The sequence below is a fragment of the Eretmochelys imbricata genome, chromosome 14 (genome assembly GCF_965152235.1).
Source record: "Eretmochelys imbricata isolate rEreImb1 chromosome 14, rEreImb1.hap1, whole genome shotgun sequence".
Taxonomy (NCBI): Eukaryota; Metazoa; Chordata; order Testudines; family Cheloniidae; genus Eretmochelys; species Eretmochelys imbricata.
In genome coordinates this window covers 19,774,556-19,787,125 of record NC_135585.1, presented here as the reverse complement: position 1 = coordinate 19,787,125, position 12,570 = coordinate 19,774,556, and the positions used below count along the sequence as shown (strand labels likewise).

The window sequence follows — 12,570 nt, the reverse complement described above, 5'->3', positions numbered from 1 at the left end:
AATGGCTATTAGCCAGGACGGGTAAGGCTAGGTGTCCCTAGCCGCTGTTTGTCAGAGGGTGGAGATGGATGGCAGGAGAGAGATCACTTATGAAATTATCTATTTCTTTATTGAACCTAGTTATACACACACATATTTATATCACAACATCCCTTGGCAACGAGTTCCACAGGTTGACTAAGAGTTGTGTGAAGAAGTACTTCCTTATGTTTGTTTTAAACCTGCTGCTGCCTATTAATTTAATTGGGTGACTCCTGGTTCTTGTGTTATGTGAAGGAGAAATAAGACTTCCTTATTCACTTTCTCCACACCATTCATGATTTTACAGACTTCTATCATATCCCCCTTTAATTATCTCTTTCCTAAGCTGAATAGTCTCAGTCTTTTTAAATCTTTCCTCATATGGAAGCTGCTCCATACCCCTAATTATTTTGTTGCTCCTCTCTCTACTTTTTTCAATTCTAATATAACTTTTTTGAAAAAGGGTGACCAGAACTGCACACAGTAGAATAGGTGTAATATGGTTTTATGCAGTGGCATTATGGCATTTTCTGTCTTATCATCTATCCCTTTCCTAATGGTTCCTAACATCACCTTTTTTCTTTTTTTTCTTTCTTTTTTTTTTTTTATTACCGCTGCACAATGACCAGTCTTTTCAGGGAACTATCTAAAATGATTCCAAGATCTCTTTCTTGAGTGGTAGCAGTAATTTTAGAATCTATCATTTTTTATGTAGAGTTGGGATTATGTTTTCCAATGTGCATTACTTAGTATTTATCAACACTGAATTCAATCTACCATTTCATTGCCCAGTCACCCAGAATTTTAAGATCCTTTTGCAACCCTTTGCAGTCAGCTTTGGACTTAACTATTTTGAATAATTCTGTACCGCCTGTAAACTTTATCACATTACTGTTTGCCCCCTCCCACTTTTAAAAGTCCTGGGCCCATTGCCCCCTGCCCCTCATCCCTGCTTCTGATTAAATCCAATGAAGGCAAGATGAGACCATCATTAGCTCCATGTTGCTTTGACCTTAATACAGCAGCTAACACATACCCAGTACAGTATCACATTTACACACACTATAAGGCCTTTTCACACTGCCAAAGTGGCATAAAAGAATCTTAGTAAAAATGAGAATCAAGATAACACCATGCAATGAGGAAATACCATACCAATGAACACCACAAATAACCTTTTAACAAGATACTGGAAATGTGCTATGGTGAGAATGCATAGTGCCAGGAGTATATTGGCACTACAAAATAGTTTAAAATCAGGTTTTTAAGCTTCTGCGCTTCTTTACCTACATGACATCACTAACACCTATATTAGTGTATGGAACACAGCTCCCTGCTCTGCTGTATATGTCAGTGATGTCAGCTCTTAGAGGAGAATCATGAGGGCCTGAACACAGATTCCTGCAGATAAGAAGCTTCTCAGATCACCTTAAATGTGCTTGTTTGTTTTTTTTTTTATATGTGAGACACATGATTTGCAATCTCAAAGATTTTGTTAATGTATTTACACTATTTTAGTATTATAAATGGGAAATAATTGCATGGCTAATTTTTTCTCTTTCTTCTAGACTTCAGGCAGAAACCTTAGCAGTTAGTGTATTCAGCACACAGATGAAGAGATTTTTAGTTAGTGGTTTTCAACCTGGGGTCCATGGACTCCTGGAGCAGTGTTCCCTCTAATTTTTTCCATCCATGTGTGGAATGAATTTTGTTATGTGCACCATATCGAGATAACGTGTGGATGTGCACCACCAGTAGAAACCAAAAACCTAGATATAATATATACTTTTAAGAAGTTACTATAGGGATAATTACTCCAGCCAGGACAAGTTGGGCATTTTAGAACTCACTACTCAAAGAATTCAATTTAAGCATAATGAAATGCATAGACCAGTCAAACAACTAAAAAAACCACACTTCGCAAGAAGTATCAAGAAGTAACAACAATAATAATACAAGTATATGTTGGGAGGTGACTGTGAAAGACAGAAAGTGAGAGTGTGTGAAAAAGACAGACACACGCATAGCCCCTTTAAGCATGCTGCCCCCACTTTAAGCATGCTGCCCTATTAAGTAGATCAGCATGTTCAGACACAGCAGCAACTGCCAGCAAGCTCCCTCTGTCCTGAGCCCTGTTGTGTCCCCCACCCCGCTCTGTGGAGATGGGGTACAGGGACAGGGGGGAAGGAGGACACCCTGACATCAGTGCCCCCTTCCACATCCCCACTCTGCACAGCAAGCAGGAGGCTCCCAGGAGCAGCTCCAAGGCAGAGGGCAGAAGCAGCATGGGAGTTGGGGGAGGGACACCTGAAGTGCACGGCACTCGATAGCCTGCTAGGCGGCCACGCAGTTTAGAGGGAACTTAGCCCTGGGGGGTCCACAGACTAGGTCGAAGATTTCCAACGGGGCCTGTCCATTCAAACTTTTTTAGTGGTCTGCAAATGAGAAAAGGCTGAAAACCACTGTTCTAAGTCTTTTATGCCATGAAATATCTGCCTGCCAAGTGACATGGAAATAAAGTGGACTTTTCTACTTGAACAACTCATACTTCAAAACTAACAAATTTCTTGGAAAATTCAGATTATGGTTTGAGAAACTGCATGACCTACTGGACAAAGCACAGAACCAGAAGTGAGGACTCCTGAGTTCTAGTGCTAGCTATGCGATCAAATTGCTGTGAGGCCTTGTGTAGTTCACTTAACTTACCTTAATGCAAGTTAAGGCATATTGTGCGACTTTACATCAATGTTTTGCTTTTTAGAAGCAACTTGCTAAAAGGCTTCTGGAACTAATGTCCTAAAAACTCTCAATTAAGTTTAAAGGGGAAAAAAGTACACAAGAACCTGTGGTTCAAATGATGAAAATATGTTACATGATTGTTTCAAAACAGTGTTCCCCAAATTTGGTTGTTCTTTTACTCATTTGGTTTTAGGAGTAACATGTTACAATGTATCTGCAAGAAGTCTAATGAAGAATCAGAAAAGTTACTATACCTGTCTTCCAACATTCTCCTGGAAGGCAGCCTACAGAACAGAGAGAACAAACATACAAAAATGAGTCAGTTTTCTTTTCGATAAACACCAGAGGATGAATTCAAAACAAACACGCAGCAATATAAATGACCCATGGCTTTACTTTTTAAAATAAAGTCACCTTTGTTAGTTGAATAGGCCCTCAAGGGTTGTTTTTTGTTTTTGGTTTGTTTTTTGGGGGGGGAGGAGGGAAGGTCACTGATGCTTTATGTTCTAATGTGCTTTCAAATCTGTCTGTTGCATGATAACAGTTTAAGAATGCAAGTTGACTAAAATAATCACACCCATAAGAGTAGTCTTTGATTCCTAAGACAAGGCTTCACAGTACAATCAAAAGTCAGTAGCCTGCGACAAAAGGAATCAGGACAGCTCTGTCTTGTTTATCTGCTTTGGGAAAGTTTCAGATATCTTCCATAAAGACTCTGCTATGTCTATACTACAGACCTTGCAGCAGCACACCTCTATGCCAATGGTAGAGAGCTCTCTCGTTGGCATAATTAGACCACCCCCAATGAGCAGCCGTAGCTATGTCGGTGGTAGAGCATCTCCTGCCAACATAGCGGTGTCTGTAAAACTTATGTTGGTCAGGGAAGTGGGGTTTTTTTTGTTTTTTCCACACTCTTGACTGACAACAGTTTTACCAACAAAGTGCTCGTGTAGACATAGCCTTAGATAATATCATGGTTATAATGCCTTGTTTATGTGATGTAAAGGCTTGGAAGGATTCATTTTTATCAGTATATGTTGGTAAACATCAGTTTCATCAAACACACACAAACCAATAAAAATTTCCATCCATAATAATTGAATTTTACAGATCGACAAAGTAAAAGAAAAATGATGCTTGAAAACTTAGAATTTGATTTAAGGATATTTACTTTGCATATTTTGACATGTGATCTTGACAATTTGTGTTTTAACAGTTATAAAGGTTTAATTCTTTTAACTGCAAAATCAACTGTCATTAAATAATTGTCTTACCCCCTCATTGCTTGACACACACCCCATAATTTTTCACAACTGTGAACATTTAACTAGATACACACAGAAAAAATGCTTAAAAATAAACATCAATATTATCTATCAAAATTATAAAAAATAAAAATTTAATTCTGCCAAGCCTAGTTAAATACAATACTTAGAGGCTGTTGAGAGCAGCGTGATTGGGATTGTACTGCTTTAGCTGTTTATTCTTGAGTACTGAACACTGATATTTGAAACATTCAGGTGTGAAAGCATGTTAAAATATCAGTCTCTGAGCTTGCAAAACTTGAAGGCATCTTAATTGATGTACACTTCTTATGTCTGGCAATAAACAGATCATAAAGAAAATAGAATATATGTAATTAGAGCATTACATATATATCTGCATCAATGCATTGATCAATCTGCATCAATGTAGTCCCCCACACAGTATTTACTTTTTCCAGTATCTTCCCCCACTCCCCACCAGCTAGTCTGGAGTAGAACTGTCCCTGACATATACTACATACAAATTTTAAAATTTCTTTTTATAAAGAGGCAATTTTTTTTTAAAAGCAAGAAGTACAAATACTGGCAGAGGTTTTCTAAATTGTTCAAAAAAAGTAAGTATCACTATTATCTGGATACTAATAATTATTCACCTCATTTATGTAATGACACTATGTTTACAAACAATTTTTGGGAAAAGACAGCAGCAGCCAGCTGACAACTGATGTCCAACACAGTGGGAAATTTTGGCCAAGAACGCTGGGGCAAAAATCCTATTCTTCTCAAAAATACCATGGGATCTTTGGATTGCCACATAGACAGACATCACTTATTTGTAAGATTCCTTCCAAAAGAAAAACAGAGTAAATACTGAACTCTGGAAAAATGAAAGTTTGAGTTCGCTTGCTTGGATTTGAACCTGTTACTCCTGGGGGAATTCTGCGTCAAAAAATTTAAAAATGCATACAATGTTTTAAAATTCTGCAAAAATCTCCATATATAATTTGTGATAATAATGCAATAGAATCATGTCAGTTTTAATTATTTTGGTAATCTATTTCAAAATATCTTGCAGCAAGTATTTCTGGAACAAAAAAGATTCCCCCAGGAGCAGAAAGTTAAAGGAACCCCACATGACAACGCAATTTCTGTTTCTCTGTTATGCTTTCGTTGGGTGCCTCCGTCTGCATGTGTCACACATGCCAGCTGGGCGCATCTTGGGGGAAAATTCTGCCTCTCTGGTCTTTTAGTTGATTCTCATTTTTTCACCCTGCCCCCATAAGGTTACCAAGAGGTTCCCAAATACAGGACACTGCCGGGGGGGGAGCGGGAGCTGGAGGTGGATACAGTTGGGTGGTCCTGAAGGGGTCTGTGTGTATTGGCATAGGGTATTCAGGAGGTATTGGGAGTGTTGAAGGGGGTGCTGGAGGCGGCTGCACAGAGCCCCTCAGCCCAGACACCCATACCTCCCCCCAAACCCAGCTGCAAGCCCCCCCCAACCCAGACCCCCACACACCCCTGCAGAGCCCAGCCATAAGGCCAGATACCTGCATCCCCTCCCCACAGAGATCCAGAGGCAGAAATATCCTGATGCTGGTCAAACCACGCTTGTATGGAGTTTCCTGTGGTGATTTCAGTGTTGGACTGTGCAGGACTGATGCTGGGCAGGGACTCCATTCCCGCTGGGCCGGGCGCTCCGCTCACTGTGGGGCCACAGCCCACACATCAGCTCCTTCCTTCAGGGCATGCAGGGAACAATACCTGCCAGAAACCCTCCAGCTACCCCTCTCTCCCCCCCCACCAGGGTCCTTTATTTGTGCACTGGGAAGCCAGGCTCTGCCCGGTCCAGTGGCCCCTACTGGCAACCAGCAGCTCCTCAGCACCAATTCTTCAGGAAAAAAATGAAATTCTGCACAGAACATTAATTCTGTGCAAATTCTGCATTGTGCAGCAGTGCAGAATTCCCTCTGGAATAACCTATGGTTCCAAGGAATCAATGTAAGCCACACAACAGGTGAGAACTCATAGCACAGGGATGCGGTAGCAATCTAAGTGTACTGGAAAGGCCCCCGGTGTAACTTCTTATAAAGCTCTGAGAGCATGTCTAGGTTACAGCGACTTGCCAGGGCAGGAACATGGGCTGTAGTGCTGCCTGACATCTTTGCACAACTGCATGCTGTAGCCCTAATACTGACAAGCTTCTTCCACCTTCAGCCTCTCCTCCAGTAGGGATGTAAATATTGTTTTAAAAAGTTAACCGTTTAAATTATTAAAATTTATCATTTAATCATTTAACCACTGGGGCTGCTCCAGCCAGCCCGGGGCTGAGATCCTTCTGACCAGCTGGCCGCCAGCTGGCACAGCTGGAGTTAACAGTTAGGGCGGTTAACTGGCAAGACTAATTCTTACCGGTTAACCTGTAAACCGTTTACCAATTTACATCCCTATCCTCTAGCATACCCTTTTGCCATGACCTGCAAGGAGGTCCTCAGAATACAACATACAGAGGCCTTTCTCAGTGCCTAAATCAGGGTAATTCTTCCTGGTCGGATAAAGGGCTTTTATAGGGCTCCTTTACACACTGCTCAGGCCCTTTTCCCTGGCATAAAGGGGCTGCAACAGAGATATGGCTCTCACCCTTAATGCCTACACCCCTAACTGACTAAGCAATTCAATCACTGACCAACTGCATTATGATTACCTTAGGAAATGTTTCAATTGAGTAAGTGGCCAGATTATCCATAAATATACAGGCCCGAATTCAACAACAGCTGAGTGGGACATCTGTATTTTTAAGCTCGACAGTATTGATTTCAGACTGCCAGACATTTTTTTGTTTTATTTATAAAATATCTGCAATTCATAGAACCATAGAATATCAGGGTTGGAAGGGACATCAGGAGGTCATCTAGTCCAATCCTCTGCTCAAACTAGAACCAATCCCCAACTAAATCATCCCAGCCAAGGCTTTGTCAAGCCTGACCTTAAAAATCCTCTAAGAAAGGAGATTCCACCACCTCCCGAGGTAACCCATTCCAGTGTTTCACCAGCCTCCCAGTGAAAAAGTTTTTCCTAATATCCAACTTAAACCTTCCCCACTGCAACTTGAGACCATTACTCCTTGTTCTGTCATCTGGTACCGCTGCGAATAGTCTAGATCCATCCTCTTTGGAACCCCCTTTCAGGTAGCTGCATGTCCTTCCTGAACAGTTTATATCCATCCATGACAGTACTCCAGGTCATGTGAGTTATCCCACCAAGTCTCTGTTATTCCAATCACATCATAATTCCTTGACTGTGCCAGGACTTCCAGTTCTCCCTGCTTGTTTCCCAGGCTTCTTGCATTTGTGTAAAGGCATTTAAGATAAATCGCTGATTGTCCTGCTTTCTCAGTATGAGACAGGAATCCTCCCGTCTTGCGCTCTGCTGATCATGCTTCCTCCTGTTATCCCACTTCCCCACTTACCTCAGGGCTTTGGTCTCCTTCCCCTGGTGAATCTAATTTAAAGCCCTCCTCACTAGGTTAGCCAGCCTGCTTGCAAAGATGCTCTTCCCGCTCTTCGTTAGCATCTCCGTCTCTGCCTAGCCATCCTTCTTCTTGGAACACCATCCCATGATCAAAGAATCCAAAGCCTTCTGTCTGACACCACCTGCGTAGCCATTCGTTTACTTCCACGTTTCGACGGTCTCTACCTGGGCTCTTTCCTTCCACAGGGAGGATGGACACCACTCTTCACCATAGAGAACACCACTTGCGCCTGACTGAGTAAGTCTCCATTCAGTGTAATATATTGTAGTATAACCATAAACTAGTCATTAATGGAAAGAAGAATTTTACACTGAATATAACATGTTAGCCAGATAGTTATTATAAGTGAAGACTTTGCAGAATAACCATCCTTAATGTACTGTACGTTTTTACGTTCTGCTATTGTTTTCCTTTTGCATTTTCTATGTCAGTTTAAATAACATCATGCAGATGAAAATCTAAACAGAATTCGCTAAATTAAACATGGTGGAAACATCATTCCTCTAACAAAGTAAAACATGTCTTCTCTAATGAATAAATCGGTTTCATTAAATATATTAATTAGGTAAACTGAAAAGAAAAGCACCCAACAAAAGATAATTTAGTAAGAGACTAGTAAACTTCATAATTGACTTACTAAGGACGAGTTCTGCCTTCAAGTAAACATGCACAATTCCCACTGACTTCAAAAAGTTTTCTTTTCATGTTTCTTAGTCTAGATGTTAGCATTAAGTATTTGTTTCATTGTCCAATGAAACAATCTAACATTTCAGTCCAACAGCCTTTGAAAAATGTATGTTTCAGTATATTGTACAAGCACTAGACTCTACAAAGATTACAATTTGTAAAATATCTAAATGTTTGCTTTATTTGCCACACACAATTCAACAGCTCTTTGAAACTTTCCATAACTCTAAGCTAAATTTGGTTAAAACTATGACAGCCAATTTCATTTGCAGGGAGTGGTTATTTAGGATTAATTTTTATTTTTATTATTTTTGTATTTGTGTCAAGTTGAACCTGTCTTAGCTTGAACTGTTGTTAAGTATCCAAAAAAGCCAATGGATACGTTCATGCCTACTATCTTTTGTTAAGTCTTGGGGAAATGTGACTCATTTTAATGAGAAAAATACTGTTAACAGAATTCAAACAAAAAGCCAAAAGAAAGAAAGGCATGTTAAACAACGATAGTCTCCAGAAGTTTATTTCAACTTTATATTCAGAAACCACCTGGCTACTACACACATTAATGCATGTACCTCATAAAATGAGCTTTATTTTTCACATCACTCAGGTCAAATTGTGTCAGCACTTCCATTAGATAGCCCTATTTCTGGAGTTCTACAAAATTTGGGCTTAAAAATTAAAACTTGGTATAAATCATCTCCCTTGGGAATTATTTTTTCATTTGTTTTTACTCAATATTAAAATTAAGGGGTTCAAAAAATCAGATTCTCTTAGATACTTTTTTATGTTCTAACTCAATCACACCTTCCCACTGCTCAATGGAATTCTTATAGCAAGGATCCACACATGTTTATCAGCATGCAGGACTAGGGCTTAAAAAGAGATAAACACACATAGTATGGGTACACAGAGATACATATAAGTAAAACATACACCAAACACCTTTCTCACAAACAGAAGTTAATCTAATAAAAAGGTATTACCTCACCCACCTTGTGTCTCAAGAAAATATTCTCAGCCCTGCTTCCAAATTTAAAGCAGAAAATGCTAACAAACATCTAACTAAGTATACTAAAAAGCTATAATAACTATACATTTCCAGTTCAAGCAATAGAGCAATCCAAACAGTGAAATCAGTGGTACCAGTCCTCCCTTAAACCAACCACTGATACAAGAGGAGGAGGAGAGACTAATTTAAAAAACATGATGCCAGGTGGTATTATCAAGCCACCAAGTTAAGCAAAAGAAATGGCCTTTTAATTACACCAAGTTAAAATTGGCAAGAAAATAACAGAAGTGGAAATATACAAGCTATGAATTGGTCATACTTTTAAAAAAAATTAATTCAGCACATATGATAAACGCAACACAATATTCTTAATGACTTTCAGTAGATACCATTTTTTACATTGAAATACATTTACAGAACACAATTTAATTTGTTTTGAGAGAGATATATGCTTCACCATATTTCCACATTCTTTATAGGGTTTCCAATTTGAATTGACACTAGTAACATACAAATCAAAACAATCCACCTTATATACACATTCAAAATGATACATGTGGATACTTTCTTAAACCCACTAATTTAGATATTAAACAAATCCGTTGCAACTGTGGTTCTGCCCTCAGTTTATTAAAGAAATTCAAATTCTATTTATGTATTTGTTTTGTCGTTGGTTTGTTTTTTGTAAAAGCTTAAAAATGCAAGAGCTTCAAGAATCTACTTGATATCAACTAGAGCATATTCATAAGGACATTTACCACACTGGGTGACTATTTTCTACAGACTTCCTCTTAAAACAGTTTCAGTTCTCTATGAGAAGCAATTCTTTGGTGCAATGAGGAGTGCAGTTAGGGTGGGACTTAACAGACATACTGTATGCAACGTTACCCTGCAGCTATGATTACAGCACAATCTGAACTGGGAAGGATCAGTATGATTAAATTACCAAAGCCTTTGATTCCTTCAAATAGTGTAATCTTCCATCCAGAAACTAGCCAAAGCACAGCTCACAGAAGGTACACTTTACCATGAGTAGACAGTAGCACTGCTTTCCATACCCACCTACAAAAACCACACCTAACCCAAGGAAGGAGATAAACAGCACACAATAAAAATGTGCCAAAGCCTTATATAATACACTAACTTTTTAGTGATGAACCACATTAAAATCACGTTTTCAAGCTGTCTGCTAGGTATACAAGGACAGTAATAGCAGAAACAACCAAATCATTGTATTTTAATTTGTATCCATTTGAAATACAGAAAGGTAATCCACACTGAGCCTGATTAGTAAGTATTGTTCTAGTCAGTATTAATTTTGGCACCTTAATTCACAGTCGAAGTATCAGTTTTACTATTTAGACACAGAATCATAAAACTTAAGAGACAAAAAAAATCCCATTAGAGTACCAAGCAAATAATCTGCAAGGATGGGGTACATACTCTGGAAAAAAATTATTTAAACAGCTTCACTTTACCCAAGGCTTACGTGGACAAGTTCAGATGTAAAAATGGCTCTGGGAATCAATCTACAATCAGTCAGCACAAAATGTTCTTTCAGAAAAGAATGCTGAGAATCACTTTGTTCTTGAAATTAGTTAATTAGTGGCATCAATGAATAAAGTATGAGTACGGAGCATTCATACAAAATTCTTTTTAGCAGTGCACTCAAAGAGGCAGTCAGGTTGAAAATCATTTTTTTTACATATGTAACAACTAATTCTTTGGATTATTAAAACAATATTTTTAAAATTTAATTGATTTTTCACCATTTATGCTACTAGGTTTTTTTTCCAATATTTCTCAGTTTGAAAAATGAAAATTAACTAATTAGTTTCTAGACAATTTCATTCTCAGTGCTTTTTCTTCATCTATGCCTGGAATAAAAAGGGTATAAATCTTTAGTTTCATACACAGACCTTACTGTAATAATTTGTGATTTTGAAATTAGTCTAGTACAATGCACTCTACGTGGGGCAACATGTTCTGATTATACAGAAGCTGAAACTAGGGCAGTGAGCGTAGCTGCCACCCATTTGTTGAGAGACACATTACGCAGAGATCATATTATACCAGTACTCTATGTTCTGCTCTTGTTCCTATTAACTTCTAGGTGAAGTTACCACACACAGGTTTTGGTTTTAACCTATAAAGCCACAAATGGTTTGGGATCTGGTCACACAGACAACTGACTCCCTCTCCAAGTGGTAACGTGGCAGCTTCAGTCAGCAGTTTGAGCTTTTAAATAGAGGTGGACTGTAAGAGACAGAGATGCTACTAGGGCATTTTCTGTGAGGAATCTTTCTTGGCTTTGGAATACATTAGACCCATTAAGAGACTAGATTTCTTAACTTTCTGGGTACACTACAGAGCCCACCATTCTTTTTGGGCATTTGGAAAGATGGTTAATTTGATAGGGACATGTGGGTTTGTTGATGGATATTTTTATGTCTTTTGTATTATTTATATGGACTATTCATTAAGTATGTTATAGGTTTTTAATTTTTTGATGAGATATTGTTTGTTCTAGTTGTTGTAAGGTTGAGACTCCTTCCTCAGGGCTAGGATCTTTATGAGGAAGTAAAAAAATCCAATCTAATCAAGTTACATATACATTACGTCATACGGAATTACATCCCCAGACATAACAAGCCTCTCCTCTCCTACCCTTCCTCCCACCCCACTTGAACATAACTTCCCCTCCATATACTTCCTCCTCCTCCACAGTCAAGCTTTCTTCCCACCTTTTTGCCACCATCACAGTGTCCTGCATAGAGTTTCTATAGGACACACTTGGTGTTCCTGGCCCTTCTTTCTTATCCTATCCTAGATACTTACATAGGTGACTTACTTAAATGTCCTAGCTCTACAGAAAGAGCTTCATCTTTACAAGTCAACCTCTTTCCTTCTACAGAAATGAATTTTTTTTAAATTTATTTACTGCAGTTAGAAAATGACAATGGACACACAATGAGAACAGAACAACTTCACACTAGATGCCACATAGTATAGTTAAGATTCAGTAGAGTTTTATATATTAGCAGTCACCATTATGTATTATTACATAGTCACAGTATATTACTAAATAGCTCTTTCTGAGAAATATATTGCACTATGGAACTGTGGTAACAATAGCTCAGATTTTAACTATGGATCCATTATATGAAGTGTAAAGCCATGTTTTTTGTATTTTTAAATATGCACTATAGAGGTTTTACAAAATACTTACTGTTCATGACATACAATATTTTGTTCAAATACTCTAGCTCTACATTATTAGCTTGTATTGCAAGCAAACTATAAAGGAATTTTTAAAAAAA

General features: G+C 38.5%; 1 protein-coding gene across 1 annotated transcript in view; it reads right to left on the bottom strand.

Annotated features, from left to right (window-relative positions):
- Window positions 1-12,570, bottom strand: part of TBCD (tubulin folding cofactor D) — a 252,362-nt gene that overhangs the window by 122,715 nt on the left and 117,077 nt on the right. The window contains exon 17 of the mRNA XM_077833123.1: window positions 3,015-3,044. Within this exon, the coding sequence (XP_077689249.1) occupies window positions 3,015-3,044 (30 nt within the window). The remainder of the gene's footprint in view (window positions 1-3,014; window positions 3,045-12,570) is intronic.